The following is a 27,197-nucleotide window of genomic DNA, read 5'->3' as shown; positions in this document are numbered from 1 at the left end:
GGTGTGAGCAATTGTTGCTTTAATTATTAGTACGATGGCGCCCCCTGGCGTTTATATTAACATGTTGCGTGTCTTTTTTCCCCCCCATCTCTGTGTCCAGCGACTCGCGCAGAGAGCAAATTATTTTGTACAAACTTTAAAAATTCTATTCAGCAATACAAATGTTATTAGCATTTGTAAAAAAACAAACAAACATTTTTATGCGGAAATTATGGATGCGGAAAGGACGAGCAAACATTAACTACTAGTGAACATCCTTTCAAAATAAAAGCCTCATCTGCGCTGGAAACCAATAAATTCATAAAACATGCGAAGACTACCAAGATGCAAACACAAAAACATCGAGCAACACATTCAGAGATATATTACTATAATTTAAAATAAAACAATTTTTAATTTGGATAAGCACCAGCAACTTTTTAGCGACAGGCAGAGAACCGAACCAAACTTGGCAGCATTACTTCATGATGAGGTGTGAATTCAGGTTACATTATCTGTCCAAATTAACTCTATGTAACACAAACATAACCATTGAATAAAATCGAGCCTCCCTTGCAGTGCTTATTTTATTTTGAAGGTGAGCCGGAAGCTAACCTACTATAACTGCTGTCCAAGCTAGCTTACGGCAACTCCTTTAGCTGCTTGAAACAGCATCTTCTGTTTGTCGATTTTTATGCTATAAACCACCTGGATCGTTGCCTGTCTTCCGTTGGAGAGCTTCCTTTGATGGGAATTAGCTCCAGGATGATTCCTACCGAGGATGCGTCCGCCAGGAAGCGAGAGATCGAGGAGAAACTGAAGCAGGTCAGTTTGGCTGGACAGGAAGAGGTTTCCAATGTCACAATATTCATGCTTTAACTCAGCAAACAAATAGTTTAAAACACCCGCAGGATGTTACCTATAAAGATTGATTCAGAAAAGGTGTGATCGGAGGTAATTGTTCATTGTGGGGTTTTATAGGAACAGGAAACTCTGTCATTCATCCGGGAGAACCTGGAGAAGAGCGATCAGCTGACCAAAGGCATGGTGAGATCCACAGTGACAATAACAATCACATAAACTCTAGAATGATTTTATTCATATGTACTATTGTTAGAGTTGATTTAATACAAGCTTCCTTTTTAATTGAATTTCTCACAGTCTGTACTACTATATGGGGGGCTACACACAACATATTTGTAAACATATTTATTTTTAAATAACACAGAGAAATCCACTAATATCAGCTTTTCATGAAAGCAGAAGTTTGCCTGGATTTAGAGCAAAACTGCTAGCAGGTGAAATTTCTTTAATCTGCAAATCAAATATGTAGTTTTTGTAGATCTATATTATTAAGTTGTAGGCAAATGTGATGCCTCTCTGTTACATCAGTTCAGTTGCCTCTGAAATATCTGGGAATGCTTTCTAAAGCTACTACAAATATCTGAGTGCTGTGAATGATAACAGACTGGATTTGAACTGACTATTTTTGACAAATAATTTTTGATCTTTGAATAATTGCAGCATGATGGTGATCTTTTATCAGCCTGTAGTTTCTAGTGCAGTCCTTTGTTTTTCAGCTTTTTGTTAAGAGGAATTGCATCAGGGCAATGGGATACCCAAACAATCAACAGTAGAGCTGGATTAAGGATCAGAAGATCCATCCATCCGTTTTCTAACATGCTTACTCCCAAGTGGGGTCACGAGGGGTTCTGGTGCCAGCTGTCAATGGGCGGATCAGAAGATGTTTGACTTTATCAGAACAATTATCTGCAAGGTCATAAATGCATGCAACATGTCTAACAGTAAAGGGATGTATGACATGAACTTTATTAGATTCCCCGCCCCTTGAAAATGCCTGCGACATGCATATGTAATGATGCTATTTAAAACGTGATGCCCCCTAGTTAATAACTCACTTGCATTAATGACATGACAGCTTTTGGGAACAAATGATCATTAATAAACTTCACCTGCACTGATGATATTACACCCGTTATAAATATGATTATGTAATTGCCTGTATGTTGCATTTTTTACACCCCAACTATTGTGCATTTGGTATCCCTAGGCAAGGGCTCTCGCATGCATGAATGATGTCACAGCCGTTCTGAATAGTCATTCTATAGAATATAAAATTTAACACTGTAGTAACTGCTATATTCAGGAACAGGCTTGTTTTAAAGGCAATGCTCTAAGAGCAATGCATGGGTAAAAATGTCCTGAAAGTACATAAATGTGCAGAAAAAATATTTAAAAATCCTGCAAAAATAAGAAATTAAAGTACCGTAAGTAAAGATTGAAACAAGACTAACACAAAACAAAATAAAGAGCAGCTCAGTGCTAACAAAATGCACATATAAAACCCTCTGCAAACACATAAAAGATGCTAGCCACTGATAGGGGGGCATCTTGGTTACTAACCAGCCCCTCCAACTATCAACATATAGTCAAAAAGTTTTTATTTTTCCAAATAGGCAAAAAACAAACAAAAAACGGCTTGTAAAGAAATATATAGGCTTTATATTTAGGTTACAAAAAAAGACTTGGGTAGAATTCAACCCAAGTCTTCCTAAACATTAAATAAAGGCTAACATAGAAGCCCCTGACTCTTTACTACTGTTTATAATGGAAAAGATGAGAAAGCATCCCATCAGTGGATATCTCTTATAATCCTAGTTAGAAAATGTTTTCCGGCAAAACAGCCTCTTGTGACAAACCAAGGTTACATCAGGACCCAAGTCTACCTTTTTATTTTATAGAGGGGGGCATTAGAGGACCCAGAACTCAAGATGATGTACAGATAAAAATCCTAGAAGAATAAAGGCTCTCCTCACACCAGAGGGACTAAAACTCAAGTTGATATTGTATATTTTTAAGTTTATCAAAATGGTAATAAAAATACGTTTTTATGTATGTGTGTGCTGCATGTAAACAAACCCCATACGCGTACACACATAAGCCTCATTTAGTCGCTGTTTTCGACCTGTTCTGTTCTTGTCCTCTCAGGTTTCCATCCTGTCCTCGTTCGAGAGCCGCCTGATGCAGCTGGAGAACTCCATCATCCCAGTCCACAAGCAGACGGAGAACCTGCAGAGACTGCAGGAGAACGTGGACAAAACTCTTTACTGCTTGGACCACGTCATCAGTTACTACCATGTGGCCAAAGACACCGACAGGATCATCAGAGAGGGGTGAGGATTATTAGCTTCACCTTTAAATTATGCTGTTTACAGTTAGTGAGACATGATTTATTTGTTTTATACACAGACCTTCAGGCAGGCTTGATGAGTACCTCGTCTGCATTGCAAAGATCCAGAAAGCTGTGGAATACTTTCAGGACAACAATCCTGACAGCCCTGAACTCAACACAGTGGTAAAGTATCTGGATTTATGTCTTTATATAAGTCTCTGAAATGCTTTCCTTGTTTATTTTTTCCAGCACAGAGGAATTTTTTTGGAGCATCTGCATTGCATCCACACATGGTTTAAAAATACTTTTTAAAAGATGAAACGATTTGGAATCCGGTTGAAGTTTTTTACAGGAATGGGCTTTTACGAAAAATCCTGAATCTAAAGCATTTTGATTAGGTCTGCAACTAACTAATATTTCCCAACTCGATTAATCAGTCAATAATTTTTTGAAATAATCGATTAATAATTCTATAGCCAAAGATTCTTTAAAGAAGACTTTTTATGAAATTAAACCAGATGAAACTTAAACTTTTCCCCTTGAGGAGTTCTAGATAGAGCATATTGACAGACAAAATATATATTTTTAAATCATGAATACAAAATGCTGATATATTATTTTTTTTTTTTTACAATTTTGGTATAATTACTGCTCTAGATGGGTCACTCTGTCAGCTAATTGCATATTTTAGAGTTTCTTTACTCCATTTAATGATTAGTTCTTTACTGATCATTGTTGATGATTATTATTTCAATAATCCATTAATCTGATTAATAGTTTCAGCCCTAATTTTAATTTCTTTTTTTTTTTCAGATTTCTATTAAAGTCAATTCACATATATGTAATTAATTTAAAGGGAAATTAACTAATTATAACACTTAAAGGGGTTCTTTAACAATATGTAGATGTTGATGGCTGTAGGCAAGAAGGATCTCCTGTAGTTGTCTGTCTCACAGCAAATCTGGACAAGCCTCTGATTGAAGACTCTTTGCTTTAGATTTTCTATTTTTTCTCCCTTTCTTCATAGAATAGAGTCTTTGAAAATAGGTTAAATTCTTACATATTCATACATAAGTACATAAAGTCTGGCGACACTAAAAATGTTTGAGTAGCAGGGGGAAAATTTACTATTTCTATTAAAAAAGACAAAGATTTAATAGTGAACATTGCAAAATGTATAATAAATATAGGAAAAAATTAGATTTTCTTTTCCAAAGGAAAAGTAGAAATAAAAAACCCCTGACCTCCTTTGTCCATCTCTGTTTAAACCTAAATGACACATTTTTATTTAAACCAAGACAAATCTTTCTGCCCTGATTGAGCTGTGTTGTTTTTTTCTCTGCAGAAAGCTCGCTTTGAAAAAGGTAAAGAGCTTCTGGAGGCGGAGTTTCGGAGCCTCTTGTCCCGCTATAGTAAACCCGTTCCCCCCGTCCTGATCTTGGACGCCATTACTGTGGATGAAGAAATTGATTTGCAGGAAGAAGTGGTTCTGGAGCACCTGCCTGAAGCTGTGCTGCAGGACATCATCTGTATTTCCAGCTGGCTGGTGGAATACGGACGCAATCAGGGTACGGATGCCTGCTTTCTCATATCACCTCCCCATCAGGTCTCCTCTCTTTTTTTTAATTTTATTAGATTTACTCATTTAGAGGATTGATTCAGTTGCTCTTTCTTTCTCTCAGGAGATAACAGAGGTTATATAATGTTTTCTTGCCTTAATATGAATGTATTTTTTGAGCAACTGTGATTAAACATCCCTCATTGCCTGTGGAGTTCTAATGGACGTGAATTAGATCCAGTCCTGTTCTCTGTAACGTCCCTCTTGCTCAAGAGATACTGAGAAGTTTCATTTTCTTGACTGATGAACAGCAGAGAGACTCATCGAGATATATTTAGCTTCCGCATTTCATTATAACATCCATCAAAATATGTTTCATTACAAAAACATGTTCCTGGTCATACACTGTAACACATTTATTACAATCCCCCCAGATGATTGGGAAGAAAAGTTATTAAACGTTAATGGTTTAATTCCATTTCGTTCAATGGCTTTTTTCAGCAAGCCTTAGTGTGGTATATTTTCTCAGCACTGGCTGCTTTATCACATCACTTATCGAATCTCATCACATCTTAAAAAAGGTTTCTAGATTTTACACCTAAAAATAAGAGTTTGACACCAGTTAAACAGCTAGTGCGCTGAATAACATACAAATCTCTGACTGTGAAGCTGGAAGTACCCGAGGGTTTCCATCGGGGGGCACCATAGAGCCATGGAGAGTGCTCAGAGAGAGTGGAGAGTGCCCAGCATGAGGGTTTCCTGTGTGAAATAGAGAAAATAACTCCAGTTAAAAAAACAAGAAACATAAGATACACAGAAGCAGTGAAGGGAGTTAAAGGACAGGAGAAAAAATAGTTTCACTCCAACAGTAGAGAAACTCATTTCACTAATAGCATATGTCATCAACTGCACAGACCAAGCCAAGCATGAGATGGAGACAATCAGGATCATTGCCAGAAGAGCTGAAAAGGTTTTGGGGTGCAAAGAAGTTAGTTGGAAAAACATTGTTACACGTTTGGTGGTGGAGGGAAGAACAGGAGCATCTGGAACATAAACAGTTTAAGATATTATTAATGATAAATACTAATTTCCATCCATCCATCCATTTTTTCTGACACGCTTAATCCCAAGTGGGGTGGCGAGGGGTGCTGGTTCCTATCTCCAGCTGTCTACGGGCAAGAGGAGTGGTTCACCCTGGACAGGTCGCCAGTCCATCGCAGGGCAAAATAGAGACAAACAGGACAAACAACCATTCACACGCACACTAAGGAGAATATTAGAGAAGCCAATTAACCTAACAGACATGTTTCTGGACTGAGGGAGGAAGCCGGAGTACCCAGAGAGAACCCATGCATGCTCAGGGAGAACATGCAGAAAGACTCCAGGCCGGGAATAGAACCCGGAACCTTCTTGCTGCAAAGCAGCAGTGTTACCCAGTAATAAATACTAATTTTAATAGATAAAGATATAGGAAATTGGGTTATTAAAATATGGATATAAAGTAAAGTAGATCAATATATAGGTAATTTTTTTCCACATTCCATACTGGCAGGTGGCGGTAATTCACTTTCAAATTATTTGCCAATCGCCATTAAACTTCAAAAAAGAAGAACTGCAGTTAGAATACCTTAAGAGTGTCAACAACAGCTCCACAGCGATTAAAAGGATGCTAATTGCTGTTTTCAGGTAGAATGAGGAGTTTTATGAGCCACCAAACCGGGAAGACTGAGCTGACCGAGGTTCCCAATATGCAGCTTTTTCTTAGCAATTGATGTACTCTGTCATGTCTTGTGATTTTAGCAGCTATTTGAAATAAAATTAGTGTTTTCTAGGTATGTAGCAGAGACGTTATCATTATTCCCATAGGATTAGAAGCTTCATAGTTATTTTTAATTGATATTTTAAAGATGCATATTAATGTCAACAATCATAGTTGCGTCCCCTTAAGCAGCAGCTGTATTTAAGAGAAACACCAACCTTTATGACTGCAAATCTAACAGGGATCAGGTGAGAGTCGTGGTTCTCCCTCAGCTAAGTTGTATATTAATGAAGTGATTGTTAAGGAATTTGTTGAAAACAGCTTTTTTCAGCTAGGTTGGAACACAGCAGCAATGGTTCCCACTCTGATCATTCCTACTTTCTCTGTGTTAAGACCAACATCCCAGATTATATATTGTTGCAGCAGGTAATTTTCTGCATGCTACGGATTTGTACCTCATGTTTTAGTTTAGAACCAACCTTGGCAGGTGGAGAGGTGATGCTTCTTGGTTGAGAGACGTGACTCATATCAAGCAGGTTGTTTAGATTAAAACTGCTTTTAAAAAACGAAAAATCTGTCATGTCCACTTGGTATCTTTAAATGTTTTCTCTCTCTCTTACTTTTGTTTTTCATGAATTATTTCCTGATATGAGCCAAAGTTATCATTCAATTCAATTTCAGTTCAGTTTATTTATTTAGAGCCAATTCATAACACATGTCATCTTAAGGCACATTACAGAGACAATTCATTAATAATACAGTCAGATGGGTTCAAAGTTTTCTATCTTAAGGAAAACCGGCTGATTGGATTAACTTATTGACTCAACAGCAATCCCTCGCACAAAGCATTGTTGTAGCGACAGTGGAGAGAAAAAACTCCTTTTCAACAGGAAAAAATCTTCAGCAGAACCGGGCTAGGTGTGAGTGGCCATTTGCCGAGGCCGACTGGGGTTCAAGGAGACAGAAGCAGACATAAAGAAATGAGCAAAGATACAAAAGTAACTGTGGCCCCTGTCCAGGAAAGGCGTAGCTTGGCAGATGAGCTTAGAGCCAGTTTCAATATAGGGGGATAAAAGAGCATTTAGTCACAGTCAGAGAAACAGATTATACTGACAAACAGGCCAAACTTCAACATTTAGAAACAAAGGTGTTGATGGAAGCTGGTGTCTCACTCCGGGATGGTGTTCCATCCAAACAGGCACAGAGCAGATGACGTTACTATGATGACAAAAGGCAGAGAGAGCCTAAAGATACAGTTTCTGCAGAATAAAGACAGAATGAAGCAGAATGACAAAAGTGGTCCCTATGTTCTCCAGCACTCTAAGCCTATAGCAGCATAACTATAAGCTTTACCAAAAAGGAAAATTTTAATACTAGCCTTAAAAGTTGGCAGAGTGTCTGCCTCACGGGCTAAAATGGTATCCCTCTACTTGTGTGAGAGAGCAGCTGCATAGAAAAGAGGGCATGAGCTGTGTTGATTATGCCTAAGAAGCTTCATCTGATGATTTTCACTCAATAAGGAATTTACAGTCTGTATTATAGTAGCAGTGATGCAATCTTCATCATTGTCTTCTTGTGTCTTGCGTAGATTTCATGACCGTCTACTTCCAGATCCGATCCAGCCAGTTGGATCGCTCCATTAAAGGCCTAAAGGAACATTTCCGCAAGAACAGCGCCTCATCTGGTATCCTGTACTCACCGGCCGTCCAAACCAAACGCAAGGACACGCCCACCAAAAAGGCTCCGAAAAGGCCAGGTCAGCAGCAGACAGACCTCCTTCCAAACACGATTCTGTTAACCTTCCACCCCACTCAACCTTTACAGCTTCTATTCTACAGAGAAATGTATCAAACATGTCTGAATGGGTGAATGAGGATGCTTGCATTCAGTGTGTTTGTTGGTTTCCATTAAACCACATTATCCTCCATCTTTCCAAATGGTGTCATTTGAAATGCTCTAACCACCCTTCATCCTTTCCTCCTCCATAATCCCTGTGCTGTGATGACAGTCTACATCCCAGGTAAAGACAAAGCTTTCCGTGTGCGTTGTGCTCGCTTCTGTCTGGTTCATGCCGCATAGCGGAGCAGACCAATTAATCCGTTTGTTCAGATTTAGTTGGTTAGGTTTCAGTATGTTGACCTTCAGCTTCATGGCGGGGTACAACGTCAATCAGTGGCTGTAGAGGTGGAGCTGATTAAAAATAATAAGCTCCATGCTGCGGATTGTTACTGCTTCACCCAGATGACCTCATAAACTCCATCTACTACACCTTCATCAGACCCTTAAAAGGCTCCATTTTCAGACACAAGAAAACAGAACCGTTCTGTATTGATCTCTGCTGACGCTCTGAAACTGAAGGCTGTGTAGATTTCATTGGGTTGTGGTGCTTTGTGTAATTAGAGCTTGTTAACTGAGTCCGCACACAAGCTGTCTGTCAGCAGATAACAGGAAGAAAAAAGACTATGGAAGGTGACTGATGGACTGTTCTGTTTATAAACAGGGAAACAATGAGACAGGATGTATGAATATTTCAGCCTTCCATCAGTTATATTTAAGCAAAGGTAAATGAAGTCATACAGAAAATATGACTAATAAATAGTTGTTTTGGGACTGTTAAACTATTATTATATGAAGTTTTCTCTTGTTTTTTTATAAGGCACAGATGAGCTTCAGTTATAAATGTTAAAGGAAACTATAGGCCCTCAGCACTTAATCAGCTTCCCACCGAAGGTTTGAAGTAATTTTGCTTAGGAAAGGTTAAAAGGAAGTAAACTTGGTAGAAGTCTAATCCGTCGCACCCGATCTTCTCTCTTTAAATGCATTTAGTTTTTCACAATATAATGAAACATGTTTTCTATTTCTTCTCCATTTGCAACTACTGCTCGCCTTTATTGACTAAAGCTGGTGTAAAGTTAGGTTTTATAAGGTATATCTTGGTACTTGAATTTAAAGTATTCAGGTACTCCTTTGGAAGAACAACATTAATAGGATTAATATTGATATTAACGGCTCTGTTTTGAGTGCATTTTAAAACAAAGACACAAGTACCGTACTGCAGGGGCAGGACTCCATAATGTTCCCAATCGATACAGGAAATTAAATTAATTAAAGGTATAGTGGAGGATGTTCTTTTTTGGGGTGGATCATCTAAATAAGTGGACCTCCTAATTGTCAATCATTCTGGTGATATGTGTACGTCCGGCCGTCCTACGTGCTCTTTCCGATTTTCACTTACCGGTTGTGAGTCTGACATAGTGGAAAAATTGCAAATCTTCTTTTAGAAAGTGAGCTTGTACGAGCAATGCAAACAGCAACATTTAAACAGAGCGTGCACGAGGAGAAATGGGTTCTTGCACGCTCTCACACTCATTTCATTGGCGTTCCCTCGCAGGAGCGGGTACAGGGTTGTGCATGTGCATTTTATTTTTTAAGAGGAGAGGGCCGGTCTTTTTAAAAATTCATGAAAATCCTCCACTATACATACCTTAAGTTATGATAAACATACTTACTGTTGGTTTACGTTTGTCATCCACCAATGTCAGGATTAGGATTATCCCCCAGGAGGCTATAAACTGAAGGCATATATGTGATTTTTTTGTGTTTGACAGAACTTAATTGGGAAAATCTTAGGCAAGTTAACAAAGAATATTTCTTAATTATATCCTCAAACACTAATTGGGGTCATTTGTGTGAAAAAAGCTTAAAATTATAGTATAAATTAGAAATTTGGACATTTGGAGTTAAAAGGATTTAACTAAAATTGTTTAAAAATGTAATGTGCACCTCTGTTATGTTTGATAAAAACGGCGGCACCTTGCTTGTTATAGATCGGGGGTGTTAATTTTGACTTTTTCTTTACACCTAAAGCTCATGTATCGAATGCGCTACTAATTGAGCTACCACTAGATGGTGCTATGTCAGGCGTAAACCTCAATGCTACTTGTTTCAGGTCACATTGACACAAAGGTGTTCCTGAGATTATAATAGAAATTAATTGGAAGCTCTAAATTATACAGCAGCTATTAGCTGTTCTCAGAATGATTTGCGAATAAGTAATATACTTGATCAGGTGTATTTTCTGCATTCAAAGATGGAAAAAAAAAGTGTTCCTGTATCTGTATTTTGTATTTTCATTTCTTTTTATTTATTTTTTTGTATTATTTGTAAAGTGACCTTGAGTGTCAAGAAAGGCGCTGTTAAATAAAATGTATTATTATTATTATTAAAAGGAAAATTATGAGGCAGTCTGTGCAGACTGCCATTTTAATAAGCATTTAGAAATGCTGTATGGCTGTTGTTGGGGGCAAAATGAAAAAATAAAATAAAAAATAACTTCGATGTAGTTAAATGGTGTCTTTATCGCAAAAAACGTTCCCTTTTAAGCTCTGGAGGTAGATTCTTTGAAATCCCATTGGGTTTTTCTGTTAAGCCTTGCAGTTAAAATGTGTTTTCTGGTCACTTGATCAGGGCCTTAATGTTGGAGGCATCAAAGGTTTTACCTCCTTTTTGTAATCTCGCCTAGACGACCTCGATTTTAATGTAGAGTAGGAGTACTTGTCTTTGGCCTTATTTATATTTGTTTCTGTCTGACCAGAAGTCCTGCTCTGTGGTTCTGAATGTGAACGTTGTTTGACTGAAACCGTCAAACATTAAAGGAAACAACGCTGTGATGTTCTCATCGTTTATCTGCCGCTGTTACCAGAGCCTTGGCGGAATTTACTGGCGTGGCGACTTGACCTAAACACCTAAACATCTGTCCACAGCTCTTTGCTACAGACTAGATGTGTCTGTGTGTGAGGGGACCCACTCCAGCGTCTACTGCCATCAGTGCTTGTTGAAGTCGGCATGCTGTTGGACATGATTCCAAAGCCACGTCTCTGTGTTTGCGTCGGACGCATGAGTGATGTTGCTGATGTTCTAACCAGCTCTGTGCGGCTCGCTGCCAAATGTGCCACACGCTCACTAACCAGCTCACAAACATCACATTTAGTTCTTAACCTGTTAAAAATTTTCCATTTGTTACTCTTCAGGCTGTATAAGTGATAAGAATGATGCTGTGTATGAATAATGTACCTAACCTGTGTGTTTTCTTCCATGACCCTGGCGCTGTGTGTCTCAGCACAGCTGTCCTGTCGGTGCTTTAGTTTGTCTGGTTGTTTTGTTGTGTAGCTGGGGTGGTGGGCTGCTCCCACCCTCTGCTGGCTGCCTCATGGTGGAGGGATGTGCTGTCTGCTTTTCAACATTCACCTCCTAGTTCTCCTATCTTTTCTTCTCCTCCCTTACTGGTTTCTTGGCTGTCTGGACCGTGCTGCACCCCCTCCTCTCCTCTGGACTCTGTCTCTGTTTATGGGACCAGGGACCATTCGCAAGGCTCAGAACCTTCTGAAACAGTACTCACAGCATGGGCTCGATGGGAAAAAGGGGGGCTCTAACCTGACTCCTTTGGAAGGTAAAGCATCTCGGTCTTCTCTCCTGTCTTTGTTTTCCGTCTGCAGCTATTTCAATCACACAGGAAAAAAAAAAAGCCAATCAAAAAATCTCTGAAAGCCAGAGGAGCCTAAAAATCAAACGGTCTTATGGTTTGTGTTTTTCAAAAACTGCCTTGTTTGATTTAAGATTACACCTGGAGACACGTTTCCATTGTTGGGAAGCCCGTCAACTCTGTAAACATCTGAAATTTGAATGCAAGAATATTTAGATCGGATTATCCGAGTTCACTTAGCATGATACCTCGAGGTCTTCTTCATACAGGAGTGCTTTCTGATCTCCACAATCTGGTAAAATGTCAGTAGTTTTCTGCAAATTATCACATCCTCATTTACTGTAAAGCAATCCCTTAATACCTTGTCTGCACCACCTGTAAGCAATAGCAAGTCTAATGTTCAACAATATTTTTATCTTTTAGAAAATTGACAACTATAATTGATATCTGCATCTCAAAGCTTTCTCAATAAAACTAATTAGTGAATCTTTTCTAAATGCAGTGCAAAGGCACATTGTTTGCGATTTTTAAGGGTATAATACAAATTATAACCAAAAGCTACCCTCAGTCTCCCAAGAACAAAAAAAACGTTGGGTGCAATTTGGAGGCGTGTGTGCTTCTTTTTGCACAATGTCCCCAATCCATAATAATATGTGTAGTAATTGTTAGTGATTATCCCTCCTTTAAGAGCCCTGTTCAGATTGGAATTAATTGATAAATTATTTATATTGAATTTATATTTATATTGAAATTGACCTAATGATAATGGTATGAGGTTTTAACTTGGTACTGCTTCTGATTTGCTGCCCAAAAGAATCTATATGTCATCAATGCACTAATACAGTGCAAAAACTATAATAACCAAGTTAATTCAAAAATAATTATTTTACTTTTCTGATATTTACAGAAATTCACCCTGTTCTGCTTTGGATACTGATTGTATTGCTTGAAATTAATCTTTACCTCATTTGGCCCATTTTATTTAATTGTTACTCTTCCTCTAATTCATTTTTAGATTTTAAAAAAGGTCCAGTGATCTAAAGAAACAATCGCACCCATAACCGCTGCTAATATTACATATAAGTTTCTTTGCTTCTTTTTTTTGTTTTATCTGAAACTAGAAACTGCAATTCCCATTCCCATTTCAAGTCCCTTTTAATCATCAATGTAACCATAAGCACATGTTAGAGGTCAATTAAAAATCTATTATTGATTTTTTTTTTAAACTATAATAATTAAAACACCATATTTATTAGTATTTACATACTTTGTATTCTTGTATATCCTTCTATATATTAAAATAAACCCAAACAGATGCTGTATCTACAGATGATTAAAGGTCACAGTTTTTTGTTGACGTAACACAGTGAGGTTTTCGCATAATAAAGCAGCAGTGGAAACGTGTATCAGGTTGTGATTTTTAAAACTGTGAGATCAAACTAAAGTTGTTGTGAAACTTGAAGGCTTTTCTGTTTTATAGTTAAACACACTCACTGATTTAGACTACATGAACTCGCCCCCCACATTAGCCTTCAATGGGTGTCCCCTGCTTCTTTTCTGGTTCTGTATTCTGGTGCTTGGTGGCGGTCGGCACAGCTGATCCAGGGTCAGGTTTACCCCCTCCCCCCCACAGCCTGGTCATAGCCCAGAGGGTTTTGACTAGTCTTACTGCTACCCCCACCCACCAGGTTACGATAATGACCTCCGGGTCAAACTCCACTCTGATGCTCTGAACGAGAAGCACGCCGCCACAGGTGAGTGCTGGGAAAACTGGGGGGAAAGAAACACAGCAGGCTCTACTTGGATTAAATAGCTCAGGTTTTGTTTGAAATATGAGGTGTAAATTCAGCCTGCAGATGCAATACATAGTCTTACTGCACCAAACACAATCCCTTAACACAGAGCTCCATCACTTCTGATCCACAACTTATTTCTTTATTTTTTTCTTCCAAAAAAAGGCAGACCTGCTCCAATTTAGAGCAATGATTCTCCTGGTTTTCTGAAGGTCTTTGAAGGACTTTTTTCTTTATTTAAACAGGTAACCGAGTATAACATTATGATAAGGAAAATAATAAACATTTAGAAATATCCCAAAAATGATTGATCAAAGGACTCATATTCTGTCCTTAAAGCGTACAACAACAATAACTATAAAACCAGTTGTATAAAATCCAATGAAATCCAAAATCTTTTAAAATCACTCCACCTGTTCTAGTTCACCTTATATACCTCCACTATAAAATTGTCAATAAATAATAAAGATAATGACATACTATTAATATAAAAAAAAAAAAATTATATAAAGCCAAAAAGTAGCAATATTGATAATATAGAAAATATTAATCAAGCAGTTAATGTTAGTAATTTTATGTATTTTAGGATGGTTCAATTTTTTTCTTACAATGAAAAATACCGATATGAGTGTTCAGAATGATAACACTATATGCGGTTTTCTTTCTTCTTCTGCTCATCAATATTACCATTATCATCCTAACCGATTCATCAAATATTTATTTTTCTGATGGCAATTTAAACTTTTTAGGAGCTAGAAATGATCTGAATAGAATAATTCAGAGTTCTGTCTGTTAGACTCTTAACCCTGGTGTTTTCTAGATTAGATGGGAACCAATTGGGGTTTTTTTTTCTCGTAAAAGGCAGCTAGTGAAAATAGAGAAGATGCTATTTAAAATAGATTTTTAGGCCAAGTTTTACTTCCTTATGAACTTTGGTAACTTTGGTCAGAGTCTGTTTCCAAGGTAACAAAAATACCTTTCGTGGAAAGAAAAAGTTCTGTCATGGATTTTAAATCAAACAAAAAAAAAATAAAAACTACAAAGACTTTCAGAAACCTGATCCTTTTTTGGAAGAAAAATATGAAGTGAAAAAAACAGGAGGCTAAGATGTTTGCTTTGTCCTGTAAAGCACAGGTTTTACAGCACTGTTTTTTTTTATTTTCCCCTCTCAGGGAAAGATGATGTCCTGGACATTGAGATCGACTCGTACATCCACTGCATCAGTGCCTTTGTTAAGCTGGCTCAGAGCGAGTACGCCCTTCTGACAGAAATTATCCCTGAGCATCACCAAAAGAAGACCTTCGACTCCCTGATTCAGGTCAGACACACTGAGATCTCATCTTCTCAGTGGAGGTTTGGTAACTTTTAGGAGGAAATAAAATGTTCCTGAAATTAAATAAGTAAGTAAGTATTTATTGCCCTTTTTAGAGAAGCAGACACAAAATGCATCACAGAGATAAAAACCTTAGAAAATATAAAAGCATCCAAAATATAAAAAAGTATATTCAAATAAATAATACTTTAAGTGATAAAATTCAATCAGGTAGGCCAAATTCTGTCCTAGACTTTGCCGAAAGGTTTATATGGCAGCACATTTGCAGGATTGGAAAACAAGAAGAGATTTAAAAACACCCGGTTTTATGAGCTTCTCTGTTTTTAAAGTAAATCTGTTCACCCTAAGAGCAGTTTTTCCAGATGAAAAAGCCAGAAGTATGAAATCCACTTGTTTCTGATACATTACAGACTAATTAGGGACCAAACATGGCATAATTAAACGTCAAAACAAGTTTTACTGGTCATTAAAGGTGATTAAATAGAAAAAAAAAATTCTCTAGATTTTTTTAAAGCATATTATTAGTTGTCCTGAGTTGTAGCATTTTATTAAAAGCCTCGTCTTTAAAAGACTGTTTGTTATTTTTTATTTGATAAACTATTGATATATTAATAGTTACTTCAATAGTACATCTTTCTCTGTCATCTGTCCACAGGAAGCACTGGACAACCTCATGATGGAGGGAGACAACATTGTGTCTGCGGCCCGCCGGGCCATCATGCGTCATGACTACTCGGCAGTGCTCACCATTTTCCCCATCCTCAGACACCTGAAGATGAACAAGTCCGAGTTTGACTCGACGCTGCAGGTAGGACCTCTGTGGCCTCCTTCTTCTCACACGGCAGGAAAAGTCGTTGTGTTGCTCCTGTTTGAATATTCATCCGTTGCTCTGTTTTTCAGGGAACGGCTGCTAGCACGAAAAACAAGTTGCCTACTCTCATTACATCCATGGAGACAATTGGAGCCAAAGCGCTGGAGGAGTTTGCAGACAGCATCAAGGCATGACTATGGGATTATATCTATATAATCCATATTTCCTGATTTAGTGATCAGTTAATCTTTACTTGCTGCCCTTTGGTTTCCCAACCCCAGAATGATCCTGATAAAGAGTACAACATGCCCAAAGATGGAACAGTCCATGAGCTGACCAGCAACGTGAGTCATGTTTGTTTTCTAGGCTGCTGCATGTCTCCTGCTCATTCAGACTCATTTAGAAGCTCTTAGCAGATTTATATGTAAATACTATCATCTAACCAATGATTAGTCCCAATTCTGCTCCAACAGTGAGGCCAAAATAGGACTCTAAACACGCTCCATTATTGAAACCATCGTAATCTTCTGTAATAATGTTACTTTCCTGACTGATCACTGCTCCATGAAGCTGCACCTGTACTTTTCTTTTTCTCTCTGCAGGCCATCCTGTTTCTGCAGCAGCTGCTCGACTTTCACGAGACAGCCGGAGCCATGTTGGCATCCCAAGGTACCGTCACCGTGGCGACAAGAAACGGCTCAATGTCTTTCATTTTCCTGCTTTGCTAAAACCAGGGAACACTGTGCTGGAAGGTTTTTAGGTGATGATGTTTTTCTCTGCAGAGTCTGTTTTTATAAAGCAAAGTAAAGCATTTAAGTCCAGTTATAAAGATTTAAAAACCTATTAATATTTTTTTTATATCAGTGTTTTTATTACAATCTTTAACCTCTTTAAGTCCATCTTAGTTTATGTTTTTCGCCACATGATCCCCATAAAGGTATCTTTCAGTAAATTTCTTTTTAATAACCTTTTAAACCCCCAGTTTCATTTCCGAATAAAAAGAACAAATGGAGTTTATTAATTGTTTTTTCTTTCAAACTTTTTTTTCTTTGCTTATCAAACATTTCTTATACTGACATTTCAAAGCATTTCAATAATTTGTTACTAGCAAAGCTTAAAAAATGTTTAATCTGATTAATAAAAAAAGAAAATAACCCATCTAACTAAATAAGAGTCTCAGGTTGGTAGTCGGAGAGAGATGGATGCTTTAACCCATCACAGAGATTCAACAAAGCAACTCAATTCCATATTTTGAATTCTTATCTTAGCCATATTCACAGTGAATGCACATTTTGTAGAAATAAAAACCGACAGCAGAGGTTTAGCTTTTCTCCCCAAACGCCTGTCTTTGTTCTGAACAGTTTGACAGTCTGCTTTCCTGGTTTCTGCTTGTTTTTACTGACTGCTGCTGCCTCATAATTCTCTCAGGAGATGGTGGAAATGTTTCTCTCAAAACCCCCTCTACCTCGCTGATGGCTGCTTGCTTTCCCTGCTCTAACAGATCTCTTCTAACCTTGTTGGTCTTGCCTCTTTTTCTGTCTCTTCTTTTGCCTTGCCTCGGTCCTTTTAGTTCTGGGGGACACTTACAATATCCCTCTAGACCCCCGAGGTAAGCTGGAGACTGTGTTTGTTTGTGTGTGAGTGTTTTCTGTCTTCACTCTGATTCTTCTTCTGTGCTTTCTAAGCGATTATTGGCTCTGAAACTGTTAGTTAAATTAATCTTCTGTTTTTTTTTTTTGTTTGTTTTTTTTTTTCCCAGAGACAAGTTCAGCTAGCAGCTCCACCTCAGACTTCAACAAACGGCTCCTGAGCTCCTATATCTGTAAGGCCAAACGCCCAACTGTCTATTGTGCGTCTGTTCTTCTGCTAACTGCTAACTGTTCTTTTTCTCACAGGTAAAGTTTTGGGAAACCTGCAGTTGAACCTCCTCAGTAAATCCAAAGTTTACGAGGACTCTGCTCTGAGCGCGATTTTCCTGCACAACAACTACAACTACATTCTCAAATCGCTGGAGAAGTTAGCATCTGTCCCACCTCTCTGTCTCAGCCTGATTTGCTAGATATTTTTCATTTCATCATCAACATGTAAACGTTTGCTCCTTTCACGGCTGCAGGTCGGAGCTGATCCAGTTGGTCAATGTTACTCAGAGGAAAGCAGAGAATTCCTACAGAGAGCTGATGAAACAGCAGATCGATGCGTATCAGCGCAGGTAAATCCTGGGTGAAGGTTCCAAACTGTTGACATTTTTTCACACCTTTTGACATCCTACTGAAAGCTGTTCTTTGTGCTGCAGCTGGCAGAAGGTCCTGGACAACCTGACGGACAGAAACATGCCTGTTTTCCAACCCGGTGCCAAGGTCTGGACTTGAATATGCAGACATGTGTGATCTGTTACTTTGAATCTTTAGCACAATTTCCACCTAAAATTTTGCATCAGCGTCATAACTTGATAGAAACACCTTACAGGTGATATTAGTTTTATAATTTAAGTGAAATAATCTCTTCTAATCACTATATTAGGTTATATAAACAGCATAATTTCTTTTTTTTGTACAAGCAAGTTTCTGATAAAAGGCACTAGATTAAAATTCAAGCACTAGGTTCCACAAATGCACTATAAAAGTATAAATAAGCAAGAGATTTAAGGGCAGAAAACACAGAATCCGACAGAAAATCATGTTGGACGAGGTCGTGACGTTTAGCGCTTAATGGGGGTGACCACACCTGACACGATTTTACCCAAGGGGGCTGCGTAGCTACGACTGAGATAGACCTCAGGTCTATTTTAGTCTGACTAACTATCAATTCAGTGGTAATTTCATGGATCTGACAGAACAAGAGACGTGGTTACAAAGTAAAACGCATCTGTTTGGGGGAAATACAAAATAAAATCAGTTAATTGCATGGGGAAAGAGTCCGTTTTTGGGGTCACATAGAACAAATATAGCATGCAGGACAGAGTGATCCAAAAGCCTTAAATGAAACATTAAAAAAAGCATACTTTACCATGATAGGAGTTCGCATCGCAAAAACGAGGGACAGAAAGTGGAGTTTATCAATCTTCTCACGATAAAAATAACTTCAGGAGGAGAAGAAACAGATTTAGTAAAATAGTGTTCCCGGTTGAGCCTCACAAAAAACAAAATAACTTGGAGCAGGTAGATCAGGTAATCGTGGCGCATCTCTCTCACCTCTTTATAAAAAAGGAAAGAAAAACGACAAACTTCTTAAATCTTTCTGAGAATCACCTCTCACTGTCTCGGTCAGCATATAAACCCCCCACTGCGTGTATTGCTGTGTTTTTCTTTTCTTTAGACATAGATCTCATGATGTTTTTAATATAGGCATAGTAACATTCTGTTCTGGTTTGGGAGGCTTCTCAGACTCATTAAGTGGGACTTTGCTTCATAGGTTGTGTTTTTTTTATTTTATTTTTTTTTAGAACTTTTTGTAAGCTGTCCCAAATCTAATTTGGGAAATTATTTTAATTTGTGTAACCTATAGTACAGAGACAGAAGTGAAAAAAATCTGCACAGATCTGCCCATCCTGCCTAGACGGAGCCTTTCTACGCAATCATTGTGACATGGAAAAAAAATAGGATCGGAGATTAAAAAGTCTAACTTAGCTGGTGTGTTTTGGCCTTTATTCATCATTCCTGGACATTTAACTATTTATAGGTAGACTGGAGGAGGAGGCACTGTTTGCTCTTTTTCTCTGAAAAATTATTTGTCCTTTAGATTTTTATCATTTTAAATATAATGAAAAAAATCAATATTCTGCTTAGCAGAATGAAACAAAAACACAACTCTGTTTATACGTTGTGTTAAAGCAGAAATAAAAACAAAATTGTTGCCCCCGCATGCTCCCTGCATTGTTTTGAGCATTTTAAGGTAGAATTCCATCACCGTCTCATGCCATGGTGTCCTATCTTCAGCAATGACACATTCAGAAGCTAATGAATGGAAATCAGAATAAGCTGTGCTCTTAGTTAAGGAAGGAGCGCCAACACCCCCATATTGCACCAGTCGTTTTGGTTGCTGGGAAACTAAAGGAAGCTCTGAACTTTTAGAAATGGGGTTTAAATGAAAAACATAACATCTGTGCTTTTAAAGACACTATAATCCGCAATCAATCATTATTTTACAGATCAAAGAAATTTCATGATACAGATTTGATATGATGGAAAGTGAAGAATATCAGAAAAAACCTATTAGGATGAAAACTTTGAGAGCGATTCATTAAAGGTTTATATGTAACTCGATAATGTTTGATATCAATGTTATCTTTCAGCTGAGAGACAGGGAGCGACAGGTGATTAAAGACAAATTCAAGGTGAGCCACTGAAAAAGTGCACATTTGAAATCTGAAGAAATGAAAGCAGATTTTTAAGTGCAGTTGTTCCCTGCATCTGTCCAGGGCTTTAATGACGGATTGGAGGAGTTGTGTAAAATCCAGAAAGGCTGGGCCATCCCAGATAAGGAGCAGCGAGACACCATCCGACAGTCCCAGAAGAAAATAGTCTCTGATGCTTACAGAGCTTTCTTGCAGAGGTAAAATTCGCCTAATTTATCTTCTCTGTCTTTTAGCTTAGCAGGATCCGTTAGCACACAGAAAATATATATATGTATGTATCATGACAAAAAAGTTCTCTCTCTTCTAATTAAAGGTAAAACAATGCACCCTGTTATCAGTCTGCTTTTAGAGACAGTTTTTCTTTACATCATTGCTTCGGTTTATTGAGCTCTAAGGTGTTTGTTTATGCAGACTTCTTCCTGTCAGGTTCCACTGTAGCATTTCAGTCCAGTTGAGGTTTAAACCTTGGTCCTTTACAGAACATTCAAACCACTGGTTTGAGTTTTTACCAATGAATTTCATCTTTTTTTTTCTCCTTACACATTGCTGTATTAAATGGTCTACAAAGTCTGATTTGAAGCCTGTGATACTCCTTCAATCGGCTCCTCGTGGCAGAACCCGTTTTACTCCCTCCATTTCTCCTGCAGATGCACCAATATCTCCTTCACCAAGAACCCTGAGAAGTATCACAAGTATCGGCCAGAGGAGGTGGAAGAGATGATCGAGAAGCTTTTCGACACGTCTGCCTGATGCACAGCTCCACCTGTCTTCCTCCCCCCGCTCAGAAATCCTCCCTCCTTCAGCCCCCTGGCACACCAATCTCCTCCCTCTTTGAATCTGAATGTTTTCTATCATCTATTTATCTAACTTTGCTTCTCTAATGTCATGTCTCTGATTAATAAACACTAAATCATCCTGGTTTATTAGTTTGGCTGATATGTTCATTACAGATAATTAAAACAAACAAATATGGAGACAGACAATGGAAAACATCCAGATGTTGTGCCCCTAATGAACATTCAACAATTAGAGAAACCCCACAGAGAGATCGCCTTCTAATAAGGTGAAGAGGCTGCAGACAGGAAGGCATTTAGACTGTTCAGTTCCACAGCTAACCAGCAGTGTGGCGCTAACAGACACGTCTCTGTGTTTTAAACTCAAATAGGACGCCTGTCGCTATAATTCATCATGCTTGTAAAAACTCAGTGTAGATATGCATTTAAGAAGGGAATAAAAAACATGTTTTATAAGAATAAAACTTAATAAGTATTCAAATTACTCCAAAAGAAAAGAGATGTTTTCTGAACTATTTTATTGATTATAAAGCAGTTACCAGTCATTTATTGAGCTGCTTCTGGCATTTTTCTGGTTTGGTTCTGTTTTAAACTAAAATATTTTAACAGATTCCATGTTTCTTAAAATATATATATATATATTTTAACAATATATTTATTGAAGTTTTGCATGCATGAAACATACAAAATGTACTTTCTAATGGTAAAAAAGACTTAGGGTTATAAACAAAAAAAAACAAACAAAAAAAAAAAAATATATATATAAGTAAAAGTTAATGAAGTTAAAGTAAGGAAAATGGGTGTGAGAAATATCAGGCCGGTACCGGGCCCATCTGACACCTGCTTATGTTGATCTATTTATAGAAATGGCCAAAACACAGTCACTTGGTGTTTCATCCACACGTCTTTCAAATGGGGCTTTAAAACTTCTAAAACGTGCTTCAAAATATTTTTTTCACAAATACTTTTTTGTTTTATACCTGTGTAAAAAAAAAAAAAAGGGAGATTTAAAAATCCACCTGACATGTCTGACTCTGCGGGAGTAATTCAACAGCACATATTTATTTTTAGCCCCACCCCCTAATGGCATTCGTCATTGGAAACTAGAGGCTCAGACCTTTCCAAGGAGGGGTCGGAGGTAATTGTGCGACCATTTCAGGTGATGTATCTGGCATGCGTTACATAAGCTTCCTCTATTTTTATTTTCTATTCAGTTTGGTGGCATTATTGTGTGTTCAAATGTACATTTCAATGAAACAATGGCTAAATCTTAAAAGCAAAGACTTTGTCTTATGCAGGAGGTCTCCAGTAATGTAAATAACCATATTTAACTTTCCAGATTCCCTTTTATGAGTGGCAAAATGCATTTGGCACAATTTGGCCACTTTTGGCACCACTGTGCCAAAATCACATTTCCGCCTAGCACACTGCCCCTTTAAACTTTATGGAACAAACATGCTTCAACTTATTTAGTCCAAATTTGCTTGATTATAGTCAAGATGTGGATCTTTAAAGTCTGAGGCTTCATCCATAGTTTCATTTGGGTTTTCATGTTGTTTTGTAGTGTTTATTTTGGAAGAAATTTTGGTGAGGCTAAATATTTTTTCTTTTTTATTTGTTTAATCACCTATAAATCAGACATAGTGACATTGAAAACAGTGGTTCCACCACTCAATGCCTTTCTGTCATTTCTGTCTTTGGGTGTGCTTCAGTGTACCGAGGCTTTAGTCCTTGATGTGTCTGACCCGGGTTTGAATCTGGCCCTTTAGGGGAGTGGTGGCCTAATGGTTAGGGCATAGAGCTTTGGATTCTGAGTTTGAGCCCCCCTCCCACAGACTGGCTCTCTGAGCATGACCCTTAACCCCACACAAAGTTTCCCGGGTGCTGCACAGTGGCATCCCACTGCCCCCCCTAAAGGGTATTGGTTAAATGCAGAGTTAATTTCTGCATTGTGAGTTCAATAAAGTTCTATTTCTACACAAACAATTGTGTTTCCAATTTATAGTTTGTGCTTTAATTCACATATGTCATTAAAGGTACAGTAGAATTTGCTCATAAGACCTACTGGGCTTAAGGGGTTGGTCACATTTTTTTTTACAATTTTTTTAATAATTTTTAAATTTTTATTTATTCTTTTTATATTATATGTTCTTTTTTGTTTGTTTTTCTTGTGTACGGCTCAAATGAATTGCTCCCGGTGGGTTTAATAAAGTGGTCTAAGTATGTTCAGGTCAACAGTCTTTTAATGAAACCAACATGGCTGTTCATCAGGGCTCCAAACCTTCTGATTTAACATGTTAATGCTTAAGAAAAACACTATATTGTTTTTTTCTTATTTCATCCATTCGGGTCATTCCCAATCATAATCTGAACACAAATGTTCTTTTTGTCAATGCCGCCATCTCTCAAACAAAAAACACTGCAGGTCTCCCTACCATCTTATAAACATTCCTTTCTGCTCTTGCATCTAATCTCGGACCTCTCTGAACAAACCACACACACGTCTTTGTTTCTCTTCTCTACATTGCTTTAACTGGTCAAATCCAGGTTCTTAAATTGATCCAAACTTCCATAAAGCTTTTACTGTTCCACCTTGCAGAGGCTTAATGTAATAATGGGCACTCCTGTCTGAGTGTATCTGTCAACCTGTCCATCACTGCAAACCAGAAAAAGCTTGGAAGTGGCTCAAAACGTCTCAACATACAATGTCAAAGTTAGTCATTTAAGTTTTACCTTTTAATTTTAGGTTTTAAGGGTTTAGTTGTAACAAATTAACAAAGCACTCACCTGAGTTTATTATATAATCACATTTTTTAAATAATTTTTATTAATCAGAATCAGAATTTCAGTTTTAGTCCTAAATGCATCATTCATTTGTTTCTTGTTGTTGAATTAATTAATGAATTGAAGACATTGTTGAAGGTTTTTGTTTGATTAAGGAATGATGATAATACAATGCATTTATGTGCTTTGTACAGATTTTCTGCAAATAAAAAAACCAGACTGTCTTACAGCTTGATATTTAAGGTAAACAACAGTTTTGAAATTGTTCTTAAAATCCTGCAGCTTTTAGTTGAGCTTAATTTTTTTTAATACCTATTCTGAAAATTATTTTCTTAATAGGATTTAAAGCTCAAGAAGGAGAAGGCAGATGGTTTAAATAAATCCCAAGTTTAAAATAAAATGAGGCTATAAATGAAGCATAACAAATTAAGGTCCTAATGAGAGTTGTTCAACAAAGAGCTAAATGTTTCCTCCAGATGATGATGATGATGATGATGATGATGATGATGATGATGATAATGATGGAAGCCAGCCTGGAGCATTCAAACTCTCTGAGCTCTTCTGTGTTTCTGTCCCCCTGTAGTGCTGAAATCATCTCGTGGGTCACAGTGAAGAGGTAAAGCTGTTGCCTCTTATTACCAAGACAACCAGTCCACCTCTAAATCTGCAGGTTTCCATGGTGATACTGATCGATCCTGAATGTTTGGTTCTTCTCTTTCAGGGTTTTTTTAGAAGGTGAAGACGGAGTCTCTAAATGACATCTTTTAGTCTGAACGGTACCTTATTACCTTTAGCTGGAGAGCAGAACTGAGCTTTATAAGGTTTTAGACTCAGAGGAACAACAACAGCAACATCAAGAGGCAATATCCACAAATGACGAAAACACGGGACCCTAATTATCCATTTCAAGAGTGACTGGCACACCAAAAACTTAAAAAAAAAAAAAGTAAAGGAAGGATGAGGACACAAAATATTCTAGAACATTTAAAGTGGTAGGATCAAAGTTTGTGTTTCCACAATGAGATACCAGAGGAAAATAGCATTCATGGAATACCACTTATGTACTTGACATTGATAAAAACTGGAGATGAGCAAGAATTACAAAAAGGTCTGTCCTATATTCCTCACAATGAATGAGGATCCTCAAGACTTTGAAAGCACTGTAGGTCCATCTTTTCCAATAAAAGCACTTGAAGCAGCTGAGCATGTCCACAGAACAGGATGACAGATGAATGCTGTAGCTTGTAAACATGTCTGTCCTGATTTAGCCTAAAGTTCCCTCATTTTTTCTATCCAAGCTGTCGGACTTTCATGAAATAATTTGGATGGATAATCCAGATCCAGATGGAGAAAAGCCTGTGCAAAGATTATTTCCAACCATTTGTATGTTTGGCTTCAAAACACAGGCTGGGGCTCATCGACTGGATAAGTGAACAGGATGAAGCAAAACTAGGCAGGCTTTCTACTTCCTGGACCTGGATTATCCAACTCTGACATTTAATTAATTTTATATGGTTATTGTAGTAAATTGGTAACCCATTTACTTTGCATTAAAGTATCTTTGATCATAACAATAAAAAGTAATAATAGTGGTAATATTAAGGTATATAATCGGGTCAAATGTGTGGGTATAGCTAGTTTATTTTTTAGGTTGAGCTTTTGGAAATATCTACATTTATTTACCCAGTCTTAGGGACTAATTGTTTAACTTTAAATTTTGTTTTTAATTTAAAGTTAAACTAAATTGTTAAATCGTGTCACTCTCTATATTTGACACCCAGTGCAATAACTATATATATATATATATATATATATATATATATATATATATATATATATATATATATATATATATATATATATATATATATATATATATATATGTAAATATTCATCTTTATAAATATTCATGTCAACGCCCTGTGTAATAACCCTGTTTAATAATCCTACTATAAAAAATATGAAAAGGCTGTCATATCCTGACGCACTGTATATACTTTATATATCACATTCTTCTTCTCCTTTGACTATTTGAGCTGAGTAAATTTTTACTGTGAGATCAATAAAGTAAATCAATCACGAATCAATCAATTAATCAACCAATCAAGCATTTTCTGGCTGGGTCCCACAGGGAGGAACCTGCCAACCACACTACAAAAAATGTAAAGCTAAATAAGTACATTTTTCTTTGCCAATGGAGCAAGACAATTTGCATTTAAAATAAGAAAAGAAATAATTGCTTTGTCTTATTTCAAGTGCATATTATCTAATTATCTTATTTTAAGAGTAAAAATGCTAATTTAATTGGCAAACCATATTTTTTATCTACTCAAATTAAGAATAAATACTCTTAATCTGTGCATTTTTTTTCTTCTTATTTCTAGATCGTTTTTGCAGTGCAGGTGCTCGCAGATGTACCACAACCCTAGGCATTGCTCCAGGGAAAGGTCTCTGCAGTGATGTCACTTGCTTTGATTTTGTTGTCTTATAAGGGCTTCTGAACTGCTATTTGTCTGGCCTGTCACCCAGAGACTGTTTGCCTTGGGGGACACTACCAGGGGTATTTAAGTTTCCCAACCACAGCCTCTGGGATCATCTGAGCACTAAAGCCCCCTTCCCCAAGTCAAGGTGTCGGTTCAATAGCAGGAATGTAACCCCCACATTCTGTATTCACCAAAGCTGCAGCTTATTTGTAGTTCAACAAGACGGTTTCAACTTTATCCATCCGCTCATGAAGAAACATCAAAGCAGCGATAAAATCTCATTCATTGTGTCTCCTCCAGACAGGAACTCATTAATGGGCTCAAGTCTGAAAAAAAAATCACATAACTTGATTTGTTTCTTATTTTATCCATTAATTATCCCTTCTAACAATAACACCATACCAGGTTACTCTTCTGTCCTTCCAAGCATAACAAAGCCTGTTGTTGAGAAATACAGTTCCTTCACTATTTAAACCTACAGTTACTGCAGAAAAAAGAGACGTCTTTGTTGATGTAGTTTTTTTTTTTTAACATTTATGGGTAAACATTCATGGTTGGTTCATGGTTAAAAAACACATGGACAAAACAAAATCATTGATTTTTAGGCACTATACCAGCAGCTTACGCAAACATCTGATTCATCAGATTGGAGCAACACAGATGGACAAACAACATAAATGAAATTTTAGCTTCAATAGGATAATTCCAAAAGAGCTGTTTGCTGAAAACCTGAAAATATAAAGTCAAAAATCACCTGGAGAATGAAGCATTTCTGCCTGTGACATTACTTTATTGATTTCCTGTTTCCTCTTTTCTGAACAGACACATTTCAGGTATACCGTTCCAGATCATTTTTACGTTCCTTAGGTATTTC

The 27,197-nt window shown here is 37.3% G+C and overlaps 1 protein-coding gene across 9 annotated transcripts; it reads left to right on the top strand.

Moving 5' to 3' along the window:
- The first annotated feature begins 589 nt into the window (after nt 1-589).
- exoc7 (exocyst complex component 7) lies at nt 590-21,183 on the top strand. 9 transcript variants are annotated; one of them, XM_038274142.1, is made up of 22 exons: nt 590-804; nt 961-1,026; nt 2,989-3,173; nt 3,250-3,355; nt 4,518-4,740; nt 8,078-8,245; nt 8,498-8,509; nt 11,846-11,938; nt 13,660-13,725; nt 14,937-15,082; nt 15,753-15,905; nt 15,998-16,096; nt 16,190-16,252; nt 16,511-16,577; nt 17,479-17,517; nt 17,668-17,730; nt 17,804-17,924; nt 18,022-18,117; nt 18,202-18,265; nt 20,200-20,241; nt 20,326-20,459; nt 20,910-21,183. In XM_038274142.1, exons 1-22 carry the CDS (start codon nt 727-729, stop codon nt 21,010-21,012), a joined length of 2,187 nt encoding a protein of 728 aa, XP_038130070.1. In that variant the 5' UTR covers nt 590-726; the 3' UTR covers nt 21,013-21,183. The 9 variants fall into 9 exon arrangements, with proteins under 9 accessions (XP_038130070.1, XP_038130071.1, XP_038130076.1 ...); XM_038274143.1 differs by lacking the exon at nt 8,498-8,509; XM_038274148.1 differs by lacking the exon at nt 11,846-11,938 and having other exon boundaries at nt 591-804.
- The last annotated feature ends 6,014 nt before the right edge of the window (nt 21,184-27,197 follow it).

Source organism: Cyprinodon tularosa, unplaced genomic scaffold (assembly GCF_016077235.1).
Source record: "Cyprinodon tularosa strain WSP-4 unplaced genomic scaffold, ASM1607723v1 ctg90, whole genome shotgun sequence".
NCBI lineage: Eukaryota > Metazoa > Chordata > Actinopteri > Cyprinodontiformes > Cyprinodontidae > Cyprinodon > Cyprinodon tularosa.
This window is presented reverse-complemented; position numbering and strand designations above follow the sequence as displayed.